This window comes from Leptosomus discolor, chromosome 2, assembly GCF_034619465.1.
Source record: "Leptosomus discolor isolate bLepDis1 chromosome 2, bLepDis1.hap2, whole genome shotgun sequence".
Classification (NCBI taxonomy): domain Eukaryota; kingdom Metazoa; phylum Chordata; class Aves; order Leptosomiformes; family Leptosomidae; genus Leptosomus; species Leptosomus discolor.
The window spans coordinates 72,223,601-72,246,276 of NC_141392.1; the positions used below are offsets into that span (position 1 = coordinate 72,223,601).

Sequence of the window (22,676 nt, forward strand, 5' to 3'; positions counted from 1 at the left end):
TAAAACTGACAGAAGTGTGTAGTGCAGACCATGTTCTTTGATGCTGTTGTGTTTGTCTGTGGTTTTCTTCAGTTGCAGTTCTGAATTGGGCTGCTTTGGAAGGCAGCATACAAAAATACATAACCTATTGATATACTGTCCTACAGAAACTACTTTCTATTATAAAAATGCTGTGTTGCTGTAGAGATTGCAGATTATCATTTGACTCTAAAACATATCACACTGGATCTAAGTCTGTTGATGATACACAATGGCGAAATGTATTCCCTCCTGTTACTTATTTGTTAAATTACATTGACTTTATTATTCTTGTCAATCCGAGACAAATATTCTCTTGCTAACAGTAAATATCCAATCTCTGATCTCACAAATTCAGCATGCGTTTGCACATCTATAGCAAGAATGTACTGTTAGTCATTGGAAAGGAGAGCTGGCAAGCTTTAGAAGAAAGGGTCTGTAATACAGAGCGTGTACTGCTGATCGGCAGCGATATCAAAAAGAAAAAAGCTGGTCAGCAAACTCCCTATGGGAACAGCTGAGCTGAATCTCCCTTTTTAAACATTCATTGGATTTTTTCCCCCCAAGTTATAAGCCCTTTTTTTCACATTAGGTGTTTCACGTTAGGTGTTTCTCATTAGTGCTGCCCTCCAGCAAATCATGTGGAGAAACATCTGCACCCTCTACTCATTGAACTCTACAGAGCAGAGGGATCAGCAAAATCGGTGTCGTATCTGTCCGATGTTGTATGGTGAAGTACATGCAATGGCTACCGAATTTCAGCATGTGACCTGTAAGTTTAATACAACAGCAAGTGCTGTATCCAGTAAAGGATACACCTTCTGACATTTGCTTTGTTTTTTCAAAGAAAGAAAGGGTTTGTCGCCCATTTGAGGGCTCTTTCTATTCCAGTTTTCACACTACCTTGACAATACCACCCACACTTGATTCAACTGTACGAAAGCAGCCGAGATGTGAACCTTCACAGGGCTGGCTGCCAGCTGCCAGGGGCACAACATGGCAATTACACTACACTGTGAATGAAACCTTCTGCAGGGAAGGTATGGATGCTGGCAGCATTTCTGACAGGGTTATTTCAAGAAATTAAAACTAAAAAGGAGCATTGCTTTCACTTTTTATGTTTCTATTTCATCTCTCATCACAATGGGATCACTTCCTTGCATGGTTTTTCTATAATCATGGAACTAATTCTAAAAACTATTAATCTTTTCATCCAGCCAAAACGTAGGGTACTCCAGGTACAGAGACTGGTGAGAGAATCAGTTAGTGATGTCATTTGTTTAAAAGAAAAATGTAAAAATATTTAATTTCCATGACATAGAAGAAACAAAAGCTGGAAGACTGCTCCCAGCCTGAAGCCTCTTTAAACCTGTATTTTGCCCACAAGATCTCTAATTTTTTTCTTGGGGCCAGGTGACCAATGTTTTTATAACTGTTCCCATCAGTTCCATTAATCTGTTCTCAGGATTTTATCTTTTTCCCTGCAGACACAGAAACTTCCTCAAAACTTTCACTAGTGAAAATCCTTCACCTACATCTGACTTACACCAACACCCGAGATGAGGATTATCACAGCTCCAGCTTTCTGTGTACATAGAAGGAATTCAGTGACTTCTTGAAGTTATCTTAAATGAAAGGTGGTGGTCACATCCAACCCACAGTTCCTTTGCTCTCAGCTATCTACACATGGACATACTTTACTACCAACATGAGCAATCACATCTTAACTCTTTTTTTTTAAAAAAAAAAACAACTTAGGACACACCTCTTCATCCTCTCCTCTCATTACCTGCACTCCAGCTGTGCTTATGCAAGATCTGCTCAAATACCAGGAAGAGTTACCAAGAAACTGACCACTGAAATGGTCTTTCCTTTAATTGCCTTCCTCCTACGATTTTACATACCACTGTCAGAAAAAGATCTTTCTAAGACAGCAGACAGCTCTGCCAGCAGCCACATGTTTCTGCAGAAAAAACTCCTATTTTCTGTTTTGCTTCTCTCTAAGTAAGATGACTGGATAGGGGCTTTGAAGACCATTTTCTCAAGGTTGCTTATTAGAAACTTCTCTATGTCATCATAGTTACTGTAAGCTATGCAAGTGATGCAGATCCTGGCCAAGGAAAAATCATGGATGCCTCCTGCAGAAAAATTCTGCTTTTGCTTTACACCTGTAAGAATATGCAAAACGGGCACAGAACGCCAAAACCTCTGCTGTCAGAATCATAGAATCATTTTGGTTGGAAAAGACCTTTAAGTTCATCAAGTCCAACCACTTTCCTAACACTACCAAGCCCATCACTAAACCATGTCCCTGAGCACCACATCTATACATCTTTTGAATGCCTCCAGTGGTGGTGACTCCATCACCTCCCTGGGCAGCCTGTTCCGATGCCTAACCACTCCTTCAGAAAAGACCTTTTTCCTAATACCCAATCTAAATCTCCCCTGGTGCAGCTTGAGGCCATTACCTCTTGTCCTGTCATTAGTTACTTGGGAGAAGAGACCAACAGCAGCCTCACTACAACTTCTTTTTAGGTAGCTGAGAGAGCAATAAGGTCTCACTGTTGTAGTAGGCACAGCTCCACTGACTTTATGAGATTTTGCATATTTATGTTAGTAAAAAGTTTGGCTCAGGGTGAATTTTGCCATTAGAGGCAGCAGCTTTGGATACTGAGAGCTTAGTTGTCCAAAGCCATGTACAGAGACTGAGGATACTGTAGGGGCTGGTTTGCGAGCCACAGGTATGCACCACAGTCAAAAGACAGAACAGCAACTCAAGGTGTCATAACAAACCAGATGCAAGATACACCCCACAGACTATCACAGTATAAAGGTACAGTATGTAACACTTCTGCACAATGCTAATCTGCAAACCTTATTCCCTCACTGCCCTGAAGCAAAACAGGAAAGTACGGTCAATCTTACGTGTGTAGGATGGAGAGAGAAGAGAAGGAGCGGAATTTATCTCTGTTTTTGAGATATTTCATGTTAGTGATCACTGGACAGGGTGGACCAACTTCAATATTGCACATCCCCCGCTCCTCACCTCCCAGATTCACTTCAAAATTATTTCAAACCTTCTGCCTCAATGTACACTGAGTCCACGGGGACCAAGAACAAAGTAAGTCTATTGCCATTCAGCACTCCCATAATAAACACTTACTGCTGACTCCTTTCCTTTTCTGGTGGCAGTTGTCGAGGTATGAAAACTGCCAGAGGTAATTGGAAGTATGATGTACTGCTGAGCCTCACAGTGATCTAAGAGTAGCCGAGAATATCGCCATCATAGTTTTATTGTCTGTCTCCTGGTGTCGATAAATCCCAGCTTTTACTACCTTTGTTTTCATCATGCCAATCAAAGGCTTGATTGCCCAAGGAATAGATTACCAGATAAATCACTATTTGGAAACATAGTGCTCACTTTGACAGTGCCTTATTTCTTGTGGCATTGTATGCATATTCTACAGTACCACTATGCAAGGCGTTGCAGAAATTGTCCAGATTTCTATGTGATGTCATAACACAGAAAAAGGGTAACATTACCTCTAGAGAGCGCAACACAACAGTGTAATATGCAGATGGACAGAACAATGCATTGTAGAAAGGAGAGCTAATTAACATGGGGACAGCAGGGGAGAAGGGACCGGGCAGTCTGCCTCATAACACAGCTTGGTATGATGAGAAAGCACTTTCCTGGTGGGAAAGGTTAAGTATCATAATAGCCTTAGTGGAAGACATTATGGACTTGGTAGGCTGTATGCGTGCTGTACACTGTAAATGCAGTACAGGGAAGTTGAAGTCAAAATGTACTTTCAAACAAATTAAATATCTAGATCTAAATACCTGCAAGAACTTCAGAATCTTTTAATTCAGCAGTCCTGAAAGTTAAGCATATAGTTTTTTAAAGAAGTCCATGGGATCAGGTGCTAGTGTACACAGGAGTGTTTTAATGCCCTTTCTGCACCTGCTACAGCTGACATGCAAGAAGGCTGCAAAATCTAGTGCAAGCTAGATTAATACATCAAAGAGAAACTAAAGATAATTTTGTAAGATTTTGGCTATCTGGGAATCAAGACACATGCGCCTGAGAGCATTAAGTGAGACCGATCTCTGGCACTTCTGGCACTGGTTTTTGATATCAAATTGATCCATTGACAAAGTAGTGTGCCTTTTACCTGGTATATACTCAGTCTTTAAATGTACCCTCTACGGAACAGCCTTATCAGCCTGATCATTTTCATGGCTGTGGGAAGCTTGAGTTTCAATCCCCCCAGCTAAGATGGAGTTAACTCAAGCCCTATCTGTGGGCTACTGTTTTAACAGCTGTGACCTTATGGAAAAGGTAGCTCTATCCTTGCAATTTGGAAAGCACTCCAGGCTTTCTGTAAGCACTTGAGGCATGCTAAGATCATATCGACCAAATAAGAGTTCCTCAGGGTAATTTGTGTAGGAATACTTAGCTTTTGAATTTTAAAATGGAAGCAGGTATTTAGGCATCTGTCTCCACCAATACAGAAGCACTCTGGGCATGCAAAGAACCAGAACTTAAAGCTACCGAAGAAGGAGCAACCTCCAAGGTTCAAACATGTTTTCGTGTCCCAAGACTGTGCTCTGAGCAGCAGGTTAGTAGACACAGACTAGGGGTTGTTAGATGTCTATGTCATTTTAGATAAGTACACAATTAGGTAGGGGTTTCTTGGATTGTTCTATTCAAACTAATTGCCCCTGGATTGTACTGCAGGTACCTAAGTAGTAACTTGGATTTTATCCTTAGCAATTGACCTACGCCTTGATATCTGAAACATAAACACTGCATTGGTTTTCTATCTAATTTTTTAATGACACCTAGTTTAGAAGGGAGGTCTTTTACTTTTAGTGTTTATAATTTTCAGTCTTTTCCTGGAACCATGATGAGATAATGTCAATTACAAAAAAAGATGGAGTTTAAACTGGAAACTTTGACAGACCTAATAGTTTAAAGCTACTTGGTAAACAAAGCTGTTGAGTACTTGGATTTTTTTGGTTTAAGCAGAACTGCAAATCAATAGCAATAAAGGTATATTTTTACAGTTAAACTTTAGCTTTTTGCTGGGAGCAGCTTAATGTTTTTTGCCTAAAAGCACCACAAACCCAGTACACTCGCATGTTAGTTTTGCATGACGGAGAAGAGATATCATGTGGAAAAAAGTATATGCTGTAAAACTGATTTCCTACTGAAATGGTCCATATACCACCACTATAGAAATACTGCAAGATTTCACATTTACTGAAGTGGCAATTTCAAAAACTCTTATATTCTCCCCATCAAAAAAGCCTTGGTGTAAAGCCTGTTGAGAATAAAATCCCCTGGAAATGACTCGAGGGGATCGATTCTCAGTCAATGTGTGCATCGGCATAGCTCTCAGCCTTCAGTCAAAGCCATGCTGATTTGTGGTAGGTAGCAGTGGTTTCTCAGGTCTCAGTTCTGAAAGGATCTGAACACTTCTTGCTATGTGCCAGAGAGCATTTATGGCCTCACAGGTAGTGCTCTTGCAGGATCCGGCCTTTCAGAAGATGCTCTTGAAAGACTAGTCCTGTTTGCTTCTTCAGAAATCAGATTCTAGGAAAAGCTTGCTTTTTTTCGTCTTTTACTTTCCATTTCTTCAGTCTTCATTTCATACCATTATGCGCTTTGACCAATGCTGTTTCAGGCTGAATAATCCCCTGAGCTTCTTCGGTTTCATCTTTAAATGAAATAGGGTGTTGTTTGGCTATAGTTCATAAAATGTGTCATTTGATTCAACATCTTAATGCATTACCTCATACTTATCTCATTCTCACCATATCTTTGGGCTTATCTATACTTAGAAGATCATTCAAATCAAGGCATGAAACGAATCTCCATGTGTTTCTGAGCAATCCAGGACAACTACAGGAAAAGGAGCCATTGGCTTCATTCCACTCCTGGAAAAGAGCTTGAAGGCATTTGAGATTCTACCTCTTCCTTCTTTCAAGCTACATGGGAAAGAGACCTGAACTCTGTTGTAATCTTTATGTGGAAGAGGTCTAAAATGGACATGACACTGTCCATGCCCTATGACAGCTCTCCTGTTCCACTCTTCCTCTCTCTCTCAGGCTAAAAAGAGACTGTGGCTCATTGCAGCCAATTCCCTGCTGAGGCACAGGCAACGCCCTTGAACTCTCTTGCCTGCTTCCTCCTCACCCTGTAGTTTTTGATCTCTTACACTAAAGGCCATGTTCATTGCAGAAAAGCGTGAGGGTTTGCATCTTCTGGAATCGGTGCTTCATGAGTCCGGCCAGACAAACCTCTGATACGTGCTTGTTGGTGGCTGTGGGAGATGACCTGGGTCATCTTGCTCAGTCCACTATTCCTACTTGTTATGAGCGAACATACAAAAGAAGCAATTTGGCTTTTGCTTTTCTCTTCAAGGCTTTTAGTAGCTATAAAAATCAGACAGTATGAGGTTTACGTGGATTTATGCTTTATACTGAGTAATCTGACTTGGAAAAGTGTTAAAAGCTGTATTACACTGTCTGGGCGTGTTTCAAAGAATTCTCAAATCAAGATTCTGATGGCAGAGGCATTTTCAAATATTTAGCATAAACCTCACATTCAGATTTCTTGAATTCATACTTTTCTTCTATTTTTGCTTCTTATTTAGCTAAACAAGCTCAGTATTTTCCAATATCACTTTTCAACTATGGAGGAGATGTATTCCTAATTAGCTTTGATTCTGCAGAACATTAACTGGTGCTTCTCTATTTTACCAGCTCTAATGCAAACTTCAGGCAAATAAGGTGTAAAATATACTGAACGCTACCTAGTGTTGCCTAGTTTAGAGATAATGTAAAAAGGGAGTAGGTTTGCTTTAGAAAAAGTAGCAATGAAGTATGCAATGATTTACCAAGAGAGACAATTTCCAGTCTCTTAAAAATACTTCTATTATTCACTTCGTCACTTAAATGGGAAGAAGCTTGATCCTTTTGTGTTTGTATTTAAAATACACAGGCTAGATCTTGGGAGAAATTGCTACCCTAGCTTTTGTTCATTGCACGTACACTTCTTTAAGGGAGAGTACATTTTTTTGATAGCTGCAGTTAAGCTGTTATATAACATAACACTTCTAAGTGCTTGCATTAAAGTAAGACTTCTTCATCATAACTACATTCATTTTACTTAATGACAAATTTTGCACTCAGATCTAATTATGGAATCCTAAAAATCCTGCACTGAGTTTGCATGGCAAGGTTTTGGTAGCGGGGGAGCTACAGCGGTGGCTTCTGTGAGAAGCTGACAGAAGCTTCCCCTACGTCCAATAAAGCCAATGCCAGCCAGCTCCAAAATGGACCCGCCACTGGCCAAGGCCAAGCCCACCAGCGATGGTGGTAGCGCCTCCGGGATAACAGGTTTAAGAAGGGGGAAAAAAACCTAACTGTGCAACTGCAGCTGGAGAGAGGATTGGGAGGATGTGCTCCAGGCACCGGAGCAGACATTCCCCTGCAACCCCTGGTGAAGGCCATGGTGAGGCAGGCTGTCCCCCTGCAGCCCACAGAGGTCCATGGTGGAGCAGATATCTTCCTGCAAGCCATGGAGGACCCCACGCCAGAGCAGGTGGATGCCCGAAGGAGGCTGTGACCTCGTGGGAATCCTACGCTGGAGCAGGTTTGCTGGCAGGACTTGTGACCCTGTGGGGGACCCACGCTGGAGCAGTCCGCTCATGAAGGACTGCATCACATGGAACGGACCCACGCTGGAGCAGTTCATGAAGAACCGTAGCCCGTGGGAAGGACTCATGCTGGAGTTTGAGAGAGGGACCCCACACTGGAGCAGGGGAAGCGTGTGAGGAGATCTCCCCCTGAGGAAGGAGCGGAAGAGACAATGTATGATGAACTGACCACAACCCCGGTTCCCCGTCCCTCTGTGCTACTAAGGGAAAGAAGTAGAGAAATTGGGAGTAAAGTTGAGCCTGGGAAGAAGGAAGGAGTGGGGGGAAGGTGTTTTTAAGATTTGGTTTAATTTCTCATTATCCTACTCTGATTTGACTGGTAATAAATTAAACTAATTTCCCCAAGTCAAGTCTGTTTTGCCCATGAAGGTAATTGGTGAGTGATCTCTCCCTGTCCTTGTCTCGACTCATAAGCCTTTAGTTATATTTTCTCTCCCTTGTCCAGCTGAGGAAGGGGAGAGCGATACAGCGGCTCTGGAAGGCAGCTGGCCTCCAGCCAAGGTCAACCCACCACACAGTTTTTGCACTCAGATCTAATTACGGAATCCTAAAAGAAGTGTTCCTATGTTTTCCAAGTACATCATAAAGTGAGAAAAAAATTTCAGCCCATCTGAAAATATTTCCTTAAAGGATCAAATTAAGTAGATAATGCCAAAAATGTGATTATGAATGGTTTAGTACAGGAAAATAAAATGAAAGTCAGTATGTTTTTGTACAGTTTGGAAAATACTGAGTAATATGAAAAAATGTGTCTTATGAGACAGCATTAAAACGTACACAGAAGACACAGACAGAAACTAGCTATTAGGGTGCTGAAGTGAATGGACACTGCACCATTGACCCCACCAGGCCTATCATCTTACCTCAAAAGAGAAAATCCTTTGAGTCCTTACCTGTACACTAGTAAGAGTGGTGTATTGATAAGCTTTGACTACCAGGTAATTGGCTTCTATATCTATTATCCCCAGGATCATGTACTTCCACCATCTCCTTTTCAAAATTGCCAGCAAGTTTTCTTCTCCTGTGGTAATAAACAAGAAGAATTATGTAAAAGAGTTAGGTTTACAAGCACAAAATACCTGCCTGTCAAGAGAAATTATCTAGATGATCTCTCACATTTACAATATGCAGTTGAAAAGCACCATATATAAAAAGGTACTGGCAAGGAGGCGAAAACCAACACACCCTATTTTTCTCGCAGATATTAAAACAGTCAGCTCAGCAAAGTAATATGTGAGGGTCAGATTTTCACTTCACTTAAGATGTAAACAACATTGGGAAATCGAGTGCAGCTTGGGGAGACTGAAAATGTGTTCTTAGCTTTACTTTTCTATATATGTACATATATAAATGCATATAAAATGCTAAATAGAGCAGTTTACTACATACATTTATACTTTCCATACATACTGATAAATGTTGTATCTCACATGATGCAAGAGGGTTTTGCCGAAGTAGGAGATTACCAGTATTTGCAAATATGATGGAATATTACAGCAGGAGAGTAACAGCGTCACCTTTAGGCAGATTACAGATCCTGTTCCAAAACCAGATATTATGATCCTAGAGGTTCAAAATATCAGACTTGTTTAGAGAAAGGTTGCACAGAGATTAATAGATTTTGCGTGACAGGTTGCTCTGCTCCCAGGATCGATTTCTGAAGTAGGCAGGTTTGCTGCCTTCTAATGGAGATCTGTCAATCACTCAGTACTTAATTTCTACCACGTGAAGACTGACAGTACAATACGGCCTGCAGATCAAATGCACAACTTTGGAAAGGTCAAAGCATTCCTCACGCTGGGCTAGGGATTATTATTGTTCTTAGTTCAAAAGAAACCAGCTCATTAGTGAGGGTGGGCAAACCTGTTACTTATTTGCATTACAGTAAGCTCCAGACATGATGGGACCCCACTGTGAAAAGGGGCTGAACATACCATCTGTGACTGAACTGCAATACGACTGGAGGGTTTTAAGAGTCTGTAGCCTAAACAGGGATCTAAGCAGGGTTGACCTGAAAGTACCATAAACAGAATACGAACTGTCTTGAAAGTTTAAAAAAAAAAAAAACAAATCACTGTTCTAAGGTTTGTTCATGTTGCTGCAGCCTTTCTAAGTGCCTGTGATCAGCAAAATGACTGGTGGAAAATACAGAAGAAAAGGAACATTATTGTCAATTGCCACCAAAACTTTCTCAGGCTTCCCCATTCTCTATCATTTTCCTTCATCACAAGTGTGTTCGTTCTCTGGTTCAAACAGGCCCTGTGATATATGGGCTGCCACACCATCAGAAATGGGAGGATGTCTATAGCACAGCAGTATCTCAGACCTTATAACTTGCAATCACAGAAAAATGGATACTTACTTTAGAGGTCGAATCAGAAATCTTACACGTTAAATCTTGGCCCCACTGTGTGACTTGAATGGGTGTTTACCTGAACAAAGCATCTGAATCACTTGATGTTTGTTCATTAACAGATGCTTACACACACACACTTCTAGTGGGATATTATTAGTCAACAACCTAATTATTTGTTACAGTGATAATGACACTGAGCACAAAACTGTAAATTCTAAACAGCTTTCCTTCCTTCCCTCCCTTCTCTTCTTCTCTTTCTCTCAGTAAGCATCAGAGAAACAGCAGAAACAAGGTAGTGAGTAGGCTAATTATTTAAGACCCTAAATAAGGAGTCAGTACATTCAACCATACCACACTTTTCTGTTACCATGGCCTCACAGAACTCATGAAGAAAGAAAATCCCACCCTTCAGACATAAATTATAACTACATTTATGTGTTTGTTATGATGATTTGAGCATGCAGAAAGAGGAGTATTTTAGATCTTGGGTTTTTTTAATACATTTAGGGAGGTATTGTCAAAAAAACATTTGAGATTAGATGTCCTAATTCTTACTAAAATTGGTGTAAAATAGTCAGATAGATTCTTTCCAGGTACTGAAATCTCTAATTTTTACACTGCTCAGATAATACCTTTGAAACACCAACTGGAAAACATCAATGCAATGGAATGGCATGGTTAACATTTCATTTTAATCGTAAAGAGAAAGTTTAAAAAAAATCAAAGACATCAAACTGCAGTCTCACACTGAAAATCCCACCTGAGTCTGTTTTTGTTACAGTACGACCTTGGTGGTACTTGCAAAGCAGAAAGAAGCAGTAGGCTCAAGAGCTGCACTGGCATCAGGTTGCCTGAGCAAGGACTACGGGCACACCTAAAGGACTCTTGATGTCTTTGATTTGCTAGTGCTTTCTTTCTCCAGCTTCGATTTCCAACCGCTTATCGCTGTACTGCTCAGATGTGGCCAAAGAAGTTAGCTTTAAAAATTAATGTATGGCTATTACTTCTGGCTAATGGGTAAAGTCAGAGTTTTCAGAGATGAAAATTAAATCTGCTACAATTTTAACTGACATACATGGTTCTCTCTTTTGCTTTCTCAATCCTGAAAAATATTTGGCAAGTGGTATTTTATCTTTGGTACACAGCTCTGAGATATTCCAAACTGCAAAAGATTGGTTTCAGCTGAGAAGGCTGGGCAGAACAAAAACCAAAGCCGAAATGAATTTCTGCATGCACTATACAGCTCTGATGAACATCGGTTTAGCTTCGCAGCAAGTGTCTTTGTCTCGCCCAGTGGAAAGCAGAGAGGTGTACAGGCATTCAGCGTGACAGAAATAAAATAGAGAATTTGTTCCCGGAAAAAAATCTTGTGCAGCAGCTTCATCTTTCTCTGCAGAACATATTTAATCTTTGCTTCCACTCACTTGCTGCATCTCCTGTTACTTAGTGTGTAAGAAAAGTCTGGCTTCTGACCGGGGTCCCTCTGCCCACAGTATTATTATCGTTTATCATTAACATACCGGTTGTGCAGATCTACATGCATTAGCAAAACTGATGGACCCCATTTGAGGGTACATCTGTGCAAAAGGCAGTGCATGGTTAACATTGTTAATCTGGGGTCTGTTATTTGTTTACTGCCATTTCTTTGGCACTGTCATCACAATTCATGGAAGTGAATGAATCGCTCCTGAAGTAGGAGACTTTCTGGGGAGAAGGTTAAGAGAAAGAAGGTGATCATCTGCAGTAAGTTTCAGTCCAATGCTATAGACAAATCAAGGAAGAGGCAGGTAGAGTCCCAGTTTTGACATGGGGCTGGAAAAACCCCACTGTATTCCAATGTCACACTTTTGCAAGGGTGACCCAGTAGAAGACAACGGTGGAAGACAGCCTGGAGAAGGCGTAGGCTGCCAGCAGGACAGGATCTCTGGACAGCAATCACAGATGGCATCCTCAGTGAATTCAGACAAGGAAAAGGGAAATGGGAGTTAGGGAGATAAGTGGGAAGTCTTGACTTAACTTGGGAAGAACAAAGTAAGAATCAGAGGGAATCAAGAGCTTCATTCAAAAGTTGACATCCTGAACAGAAATAAACATCACTTTTGCTTAAAAACAAAGTGGGGGGAAAAAAAAATCAAACTTAATTAAAAGCAAAATGAGACAATCTGAGTTTTTTGTTGTTGTTTTTTGTTGGTTTTTCTTTTTTTTTTTTAATTTCCCTTGATGACAACTCAAAGCAAACTAACTATTCAGGTCTTTTGAGTTGTAAGCACTATAGGCCAGAAGGACCGAATGTAGGTGCCTACACATGAACTAGCTGGTAAGGCATTTTTAAAGGTTTTTTCACCTAACATATTCCAGATGAATTGTTTAGGATGAGACACAGTGCTTTGAAAATAAATATCTCTCCCACTGAATGTAAAGGGAAGAGAGATTATGTCAGATCGTGTGTTTTTGTTATTATCTCTATAGGACTGTGACTAAGGCTTCCAGCAGTCATATAAACAAATACCAAACCATAAAGTGTGCAGGTTAGCTTAAAGGTAACATTTCCAGTGAGCCAAAGCACATATCGATGTCAGTGAACATGCATTTATGTGAGTGCACAGAGTAATGCCACCTTCAGACACTGCCATCTTTTGACGGAGTTTTGAAAATGTAAACCTTCATATTCAGTCTAATCCAAATGTAATGTAGATTTAAAAGCAAATTGCATATAAGAATCTTTTAAGATTCAGAAGTCTAACATCCTTAACATCTTGTTAACACAGAGAAATACAAATCACCTCTCTTTGTCCTTTCTAGAAGGATAGGTTTAGGTTTTACATTTTTTACTAATTTTGCAGTGAGACACATGACAGTTACATATACAAAGGAGCTCTCAGTGTTTAGAAAAAAGCTACAGCTTTTCCTCTGCTGGCTAAAATTAAAAAAAAAAAAAAAACAAACACAAATAAGCTGCTTTGTAGAAGAGATGATTTTATATCATATAATAAGGATTTACCCCTGGGGGGTTACAAAATTAAAAATAAATTAGAGAGAAAATTAAAAGAGGCTTTAGCTGTGCAGTGCCTACCAGAAATACATATATACATGTGCAAAACCCTTTTCACATTCACCCACACAGCCGCAGAGGTACAATAAAAAATAAACAACAGCCATTAAGACAGCAAATTTCCAATTATTTGTGTATGGGCTTGGGACACAGGTAGAACAACAGCACTGCTAGACCAGAAAATAAGCATATTGCTTCTCTTTCATCCACTGCAGTCTCTTTTAATTCAGATGACAACTTGCTATTTAGATCAAGATCATCAAAGGAGCTGTGCTCTCCTTCTGCTTTAGAGCTCAGCAGAAGAGATCTAAATGCGTGCAGGAGACTTGCAAGGGGGGAAGGCAGAGTGGAGAGGGAGGGCTGCTGGGCACGCTGGTCCTCCCCTGCCCCTAACAGGAGTGCCAGAGTCAAGTGCTACATGGTAAAGGAGAAAAAGCCTCACAGTGGATGAAGATTATGCCAGAATTTACTTATTATCACTTTCTTTGAAAAAGAATCTCAGTCATAAAGCACAATTACAGGATAATTGTTTCTTTTCTGTTTTCACCCATTATAGCGAGTCTTGCAGACACAGAACTTCACCAATACCAATGTTGCCTCTCTACAGACTTTGTAGTCATCCAGCCCTGCCGCAGGACCAGGGGAAGGAGGCAGTTAAATAGGGTGATACCGTGTAGGGGTAACACGGATCTTCTCTGTATTACTACACCAAGAGGCTCCCATGCCTGAACAATAAAACCTTTCTTGTCTCCTGTTTGGCCAAGTTGCTGTTTCAGGGGACTTAAAGCCCGTCACAGAAGGCTTTCAGCTCTCCACAAAACTCAAAACAACTGTCCCTCTTCTGTGTGACTTTAAATCCTCTGAGCCAAAATGGTTTCTTATTTCATCATATCTATTTGTATTACTGATGACTACTTTATGGTAATACTGTTGTCTAAAGGCAAAACACCACCACTGCTTAATTATTTACACAACAGAGAAAATGTTCTCTTACAGGAATGCTCCTCCAACCTGACTTCACAAAACACCTGAAGGTACTCTGTTCACCTCATGGATGACTGCTTATAGGCTGCACTGATTTTGTCCTATACTGTGTTTTCAGTAAACCTTTTGGGATACTAGGTAACCTCAGCTTCTTTTGCCTCCTCAGAACATCTGATCTTATCCAACCTGATCATATCCAGAGCTCCCTTCTGCTTCCTCTCCTGCTGTGGGAAAACTGTAACCCACAGACATGTTGCTGGCGTAACATCCATGAGTCACTGCTGCAAGGGTCTCCTGTGCTCATGTGCCCTGTGCCACCACCGATGCTTGTGGGGCTGCACGGTGAGCCAGGGCAAAGCACTGCCTGGAAACAAAAGACTTTGGGTTTTCGGATTAATTTTCAGCCTGTGTCCTGAGCAGTCTGTGACCAAATTAATGTCAGTCCTGTGGGGAATCAAGTAACAGCAGACCCAGCCAAGGGACACCTATCCCCTTCTCTGACACAGGCTGAATTGTGCATGCCCCCTATCCGTCCCAGGGCAACAGCAGTCACTGAACAAACCCAGCAGCCATCACCATCACCCTTGCTGTGGATATGCAGCGTGCAAGGCGGCTGCAGGTCCTCCTGCTGTGTGTATTGAAGCAAACCTGCAGTGGGTGGTGCTGCTGACGTGGAACACAGTCACAGGACACAAGCTGGTGTACACACCCCACCAGGGGTGAGCTACATCATGGCAATGCGTTCTCACCTTCTTAGGAAGTAAATTTTATTTACCAGTCACAATCAACAGGATTTTTCAGTTCTGAAGGGTTTCTATTTATTTTCAACAGTATAGTGTTTGAGTTTCTCCTTATCATACTAACATTCATTTGGCTGGCACTTTTGAATAACTTTTGATGTTATGCTTTGCCTATTAAGATGACATAACATAGCTTTTCAGTTACTAAATTACAAGCTCATCTGAAGTATTTAGACTTGTTACTTCCTTTTAGAGATTTTGCATATCAGTCTGGTTCAGTCCTGGATATTGTAACAGTTGAAGTCAGATCTAGGAATTTGGACATGCCTTTTCACAAAACACAAAAGGATTAATTTCTGGTGCCTTGATTTTCATCCAGCCTAAGCTCTGTGGTTAGATCTGATAATCTTCAGATGTCTTCTTATTTCATGAGATCACTGGACATACAATTTACTTTTAAGAGTCAATTACAACTAAAACTGCAAATTTCAGTAGTTGGTGATTTTGCTGATGACTCAGTTTCTCTCTGCCTGCCAGCCCACTAGATTACATACCAATGCTGTATGGTACTGCCACAGGTTATTGCAAGAAACAGATCATGTCAAGAACCATGTAAGACCTGAAGAAAGCTCTGAACTGTTTCAAAAACCAGACCTCTAAACTCCCAGCCCCTTAAAATGTCAAGATAAAAACCAGTGTGATGTGTCTAGCACACAAATTTTTCATTTAAGTTGTTTTATCTCCCAGCCTAAACTTAGGTAAGCACCTTTCCTGAAATGGTGGACTATGTCCTGGGAGAAACACTTGCACCTCTGTAGTGCAGAGGGACATGAGCATACCAAGAAGCCAAAGCCTTCCCTCAAATCTGAGATTTAATTATGTCCTTATGTCTTCTTCTATGAAATTTAAAAAATTTATTTGTGATCTACAGTACTCTCAGATTTAAGTTACCTCTGAGCTAACACTGTAGTCTGCCAGCTTTTGGGGTTAAATCCGGCTCATTCTCACACAGAATTACTTCAAAGCAGGCAGTTGGACTAGATGATCATTGTAGGTCCCTTCCAACTGAAATAGTCAAGTCCTATTCTATTCCAAAACAATCCTATTCCTTTAGTCCATAAGCTCCGCAGTCAGGCCCTTTTTTCTTTGTTTATCCTATTTTATCTAGTATAAAGCTACTTACAGCACTGCAAAGAAAGGTTTCTCAGAAGAAAAAGAAAAATCTCATTTTCAAATTTACCAGAGTGTTAGTGAAATTAAAAAAATCTGTATATATCTCTCTATATCATTTATAAAAGTGTAATTTGCATGAATAATTTATCCTCCTGGATAATCTCGGGCATGTTAATCATATTCACAAGACTTACTTAAACAATCTTAAAAGAAATAAAGTTCATTTTTAAGGCAGACAAATCAGTTACACTGAATGAGCTTTCTTCTTTTTATTTTCCCTTTCGTCAACTCATTACAAAAAGCTGGTCCAGCCACTTACCAACTCTGTGACATTTTTTCCCCCAGCAGACAGCTATGAATAATGAATTGCCTACTTATTATTCGTGATTCCTATAAAGTTTACTCCCCAAAGCATGAGATTTGCCTGAGATAGTAAACAAAAAAAGACATAATGCAAATTGTCATTACTATTAATCACCCATAGATCAAGAAGATCCAACTGAAGTTGAATTTCTAGCCTTGTCTTTAGAAGATGATAAGAAGAGAATAAGCAAGTCAAGGAGTGTCTATTTTTCTCTATTCCCCATCAATAACATTTGAGCACACTGATCCAATTTAAATCTAATCTGATACAGATAGAGTGCAAAGATACTCATCCCCACAGGTTTATTTTGAATAGGTAATGGAGTAGAAGAGGTAACATTGCCACCACCAAGTACAGGCTTGGAGGTAAACTCACTACTTTTTAGACACTAGAGTCTGCACTCTGCATCTTCTTAGGCTCATTTAACATACAAATCATAGACACAGAAATCCCAAAGAGATCAGGCAATGCTAGTTCTGGGGCTCACTGAACTGTTACCTAGAAGCAGCCGCTGGCCTGAAATATGAGCAAGGACTGTATACAACATGTGGTAAGCATGAAGGAAAAGGTGCTTTTTACAGGCTATGAAACCTAAAGATATCTATTAAGAAAGGAATCTGTCTGGTGATGACTACTATGGTGATAATACTATTAAAAGGAAAAAGGCTATCGGTGAATAACTAAAAATGGAAGTGTTGTCTTTTGTGGTACGAACACTAAAGGCACATACGCGCTCCAATACTGTGGCAATTCTTGCTAGTTTAGCAACAACTATGCTAACATTTAAAAGGGCATTTTAAAGTAGAACAAGATGGGAAGCTGATGCTGAAGAAGCACTGCTGGCAGAATTAAAACTTCACCTGGAGTCAATAGTGTTAACTGAAAATATATTAAATCCTAATACCCAGCACTATTTCACATCATTGCCCCGGGCCAAGTGGAGAGCTGAAAAGTTCAGGACACGTTAAGGCTGGCTGGCTCAAGATAAATATGGCTTTACAGATGCTCCACAATCTCTGGAGGTATTTCAGTATTCCTCTGTGTTAAAAGGCTGCAAACATGTACTCAGTCCTCTTGGAGTATCTATTTGCAGTAGCAGCTGTGGGAAAAGCTAGCAAAGTTATTCGCCTTCTGGGACTTTCCTCACACCACTGTTGGTGAACTGGAATAAGGTTTGCTAAACCTCCAAATTAAATATTAAATATTATCCCTGGAGGAATATAGAAGCTTTGGGAATGTGTCGCCATCGTGGGTTATAGTAAAAGCCTCAAATCAGAACCACCACAGGTTATTCAACACCACTGATTACACATGAAGAAGAAAATGTAGGAGCTGCCACTTGGCTAAAGCAATTGTGGGGCCAGTCCAGGACACTTCTGTCTCCAAGGTGACCAGCAGCAGAGGCTCAAGAGAAGCATGCAGAACACACCAACCCATTGTGACTCCTTCATTGTTGGCCACAGCATGAGCACCTTGTTTTATGCATGGCAGTAATTCCAAAAGGCATGAGTAAACCCACTTAATAATAGAGAAAATGCAGGCATGAGCACATAGAAATATGTGTGAAATACAAAGGCTTCAAATAACACCCATTCATTAATTCACCTATTTCATGATACTTTCAGGTGTCATACACACCAGAAATCTCAATGTTAAATCTATAATGGTCAAAAGTACTTTAAAAAAAACCTGGTTATATCCTTTGCACCATGAACACTGATGTATGTTACTAAAAGCATAAAACATCACTGAACCATGCTAATTGGCATAAGGCATCACATAGCTACTGTGTCAACTAGACATTTATAGGCAATAAGTAAGAAGAAACTGGCTATTTGTTATCACATTACCCTGAATGAGTTACCCAGAATGTCCACTAAGACTAGAAATCAGGCCAGATATTTTTTTAGATGATGAGTTGTTTGGAGCAGGTAATATTTAGTTGCATATCTGTAGCATACTAAAACAAAACGGGGTCTTGATGTGTTTGGAAATTTAGCAATACTAGTATCAGATAAACAAATCATCATTATTTACCCAGATATCTACATAAAGGAGCAAGCAATCTGGGAGACAACAGGAATGATGGAGAGCAGCTCTCCACCCTGGGTAGTCACCAGGCATGCACTTCTTTCCTCCTGAGCTGGCAGAACTGGGCTAGAAAAACTTTGCAATGGAGTCAGGTCTGTAGCATTTCTGATAAGAAAAATACAGACTTCCATGATTCAAACTCTGTAACAAGGCAACTTACAGGTTTATGAAGTACCTCTAGCACATGTATAGTCAGAGTAGTATATTTTTGTCTGTTTTTTTGCCAGCTTCCACAAGCGTGGTTGTCAGGACTAGCACATAAGTGCAGTCATATCCAAAAGGGTGGAGAGCTGTGCAAGCTGATGCAATACAGTTCAGACATTGTTTTGCTCTAGATAGAACAGTAAACTTTAATTATATGCTCAGTGTGTACCAGCTTAGCTTCAGTAAATTGGTCAAAGCAGCTTTGTAACAGGCACTGAACGTCACCTGGTCTTGTTTTTGAGCAAAATAATGACTGGCACACAAAGTGATATCTAAGACCTACAGACAAAGGAAATTTTGTGTCCCTGCCTAGTGTAGTCTCAAGCTAGTCTATGAAGTCTGAATAATACAGAATCTGATTACTGTAGCTGTGTAACTGAAATAATGGGGAGATTGAGAGTGGGACTGATAAGCAGTTAGGTGTATGCTGGCAAGCTGGATGTCTGTAGTCCTCCAAAAGTCTGGCAAAAATTACCAGCAGTGGGATGTACAAACTGAGAGATATTCACTCAGTGCTATTACAACCTGAATTATTCATCTAGTACTACTGATGACTGGAGATTGTGCACAGGCTTAAGGTATCAAAAAAGTAATTAACTGAAGATAACATGCATTATCTTTCCATGGTAGAAGGTGATAGCCAATAAAAGTATGATAAAGAAATTCAGAATCTCATCAAATATATACAATAAAGTGTTGTAGTTTAGATCCTGAGGTATCATGTAGCAGGAGAGCTAATGCCACTGTGCTGCTGCTTAATCAATGAAAGACTAGTATTATACTTGCTACTTGCTATACTACCATAATTAGAGAAATTCTAGTAATTCATCCAGTTTGAAACTGAATTGTGTACCTTGGAAAAGCCAAGTGTGGTTTAAGAAAAGGTGGTGCTAGGGGCAAGATCTGGAGCCAGCACACAAGAAGGTGCTTCCCAGAATGGTGGTTTGGTGCCCGCTAGGGTCCAGTCCCAGGAGACCTGGGAGTCCTGGGAGGGCAAGAAGAGATCAGTGGGGAGGCAGATGCTGGAAGAAGCAGCCAATCCCTCCATTTTGGCTTCAGGATAAATGCAAGTAGATCGCAATGGTGTATTAAGATTCCTTCTGAAATAATCAGCACTTGGTGCTTGTCACCTCAGAAACACTCAGTCACTTTCTGTAAACTCTCCTGTAATGTGTGGTACTCAATTATATGGTGCCCAGCAGGGTGTACTGAAAGTTAAACATCTTCCACTCCTCTCCACCAAGAGTTCAAGTTTAACGTGTATCTGAAAACACGGGTGAGAGGTACACAAACTTGACACAGCAGCTGAAGAGTGACTGCTTCTCTCTTGATCTCAGCTGATTGCCACAAAGCTCAAAAAATCTCCAGCAATAAAAAAGCTGTGGCACTCACAATGAGCAACCTTAGTATAGAAAAGAATTTCCTTCCCATGAATCCTGATTTATAAGCAAATTGCTGAATACCTCACTGGCACTTATCTTACCATGTTGCCTGTGCTTTAACAGTAATTGACACAGTAGCCTTTCTGCAACATTTAGAAGTAACACCTTATTAGAAATACGCCCAAGTCCTTTTTTAGGAGAGGAAACACTAATGTGTTAGGAAGATATTCTGGCTGATAACTGCGACATGAAGTTCCATAATGTGAAACTGCAGGGTTAGAGTAAGAGGAACTTGCATCATGTGCAATTAACATCCAAGCAGAAATTCCATTAACTGATGAGGTATCCAGCCATAAGTGTGTGAATTACAACCATGCATCACAACTACAGAATGCCCCCTTACACATCCATCTGGTTAGTAAAATCAACAAAACAAAACCTTTATTATCTTGCCATCTACCATTTTGTTCAGGAGTACATCTTCCTGTGCTTACAAGCATGCATGTCTGACTCAGACACTACTGATATTCTTTGACAATTTAATCAATCCAGTTGTGAAAGAATCATCATTTTTCTCCCTTTCCCTCGTTCCACAGTTGAAGCTCAGAGGCAGTTAGGTCATGCAACAACTGTTCAGCACATGAAAGAAGGGAGTCAATGCACCTTACTAGCACAAGCTGCTGATAAAAGCGAGAGAGCACTGAGGGCTGCAAAGCACAGAGGGAGTGCATTTTTGATATTTTATATATGAAAGTGTTGTACTGATGCATTCAATGCTGAGCAATACATCAGCACAACACTTCAAGAAGAGGAAACCATCCCAAATATAGAGGGTCACCTTACCAATCCCATCTCTCATAAAACTCATCAGCACAGGTGGAAAGAAGGTATATCACACAAGATCAAGCAGTCAGAAAGCCTGAGCAGGCTGTCTGATCCTCTCAGAGAAGAGATGTTACCTCAGTTTCAGTGTGGGAGACTCAAAACTTCATCATAAAGGCCATGATGGGTAAGTATGAAATCTTGTTTGCCAGCAACAGTAAATAGCCCCAGACTATGAGAGAAGTAGAATAATAAGCTTTCAGGAAATGCAGTTAATATAATAATTCCCATCAAACACTGAGTGGCATCTAGCATTGAGAAAATCTTGTTATAAAGACAAACTGGAGGGATTTTTTTTTTTATGGAAGACAATTCACGGGTGATGAACCTGAATGTGAACTTGATGGGAAAAGGAGATAGTTGCTGCTGCTAAGCCTGAACCATAGAAGTGAGGGCTCTATAACCCCATCAAACATGAATGAAGGTACCACCGAACATCCCATAACGGTTCCATTCTTTGATATTAAATTACACATTCATGATTTTTTAAAAATTATTACCTAGATTTTCTGTAGTTTTGTGCCCAGTGAGTGCAATCTAGGTGAGGATGAGTAACACCTACTTTGTCCAGGGTAGGAATGGCTCCATGAAGTGCACAAGAGCAGAGAGTCAGGGCTGCCTGTAATGCAGAAGTAGCACTGGGTGTCTCCAGCTTACATCCTCTAGAGCAGATCTATAAATAGTGAAACATATTCCTGCTGTGAAGGCTCAGCCCTTTCAGCCAACTTTACCACAAACAGTAAGATAAGCTACGTAACGTGAGCACAGGTTTCAGGTGAAATTTATGCAGGGCAGCCCAGGTGAATTAGATCCTTTGGGACATTCACACCATTGGGGGTTTCTAGTTGCAAGCACCAGGCTGAGCATTTCTAGTAAGAAACTCCCAAGAGGCAATTAATACTTGATGGCACAAAATTCAGCATGCCAGACAGATGGCAAAGGAAGAGGAAGGGAATGAAGGCAGCACATGGACATAACTATGCTGCTTGGACATATCCTTCCACCTGTTAAAACCATAGATGCAGTACCCGCATAGGAAGGGGTGCTTACCTACTTTGCTAGCGGTGACATTAGGCTTATGCAAGAAGTAGAAACACCCTATAAAGACCTGTGAGCCACCGTGATTTACAGGCTGATCATGAGATCCCTATCAATCCCCAAGCAAGTATTGTAGTTGACTATAGCCGCAAGTGCACTGGTAGGAGTTCAAAAAGCCCTTCTTTTTCATTTTGTTTCCCTGCTCTCCATTTCTCTCTTTCACTCTCAAGATTTTCATGGAAAACCACAGAAAGCCTTTCCATGGTCTTATGGAATGGATCAATGTATCTTTATGTTCTTTACCATCTTCCATGTGTATGCAATAACAAACACATATCTTCAACCTGGCAATATTCAGCATTTGCATAACAGATCTTTGCTACTACTAAGTGAGGTAGAAGACAACTCCAATGGGATGATTTAGGCCTATTTATGGGGTTAATAACAATTTGTTTTGGATTTAGGCATATAGATTTAGCTTTGTTTTCTGGATAGGAATAAGTAACAAGCCATTTTTAGTTCAAAAAAATGGAAAGCATCAGTGCTGTCTCGTCTTGTGACAGCAAAAGACTGCAGAGCTCTCCTGACAACCTCTCTTTCTATTTTTCGGTCTCTCCTTATGCCTTGCTCTATTTAATGTTTCTGAAGAGGAATGCATAATATTT

General features: G+C 40.5%; 1 protein-coding gene across 1 annotated transcript in view; it reads right to left on the minus strand.

Moving 5' to 3' along the window:
• SLC35F1 (solute carrier family 35 member F1) overlaps positions 1–22,676 on the minus strand; it is a 249,613-nt gene that overhangs the window by 42,519 nt on the left and 184,418 nt on the right. Inside the window, exon 3 of the mRNA XM_086461268.1 lies at positions 8,639–8,766. Coding sequence (XP_086317394.1) covers positions 8,639–8,766 — 128 coding nt within the window. The remainder of the gene's footprint in view (positions 1–8,638; positions 8,767–22,676) is intronic.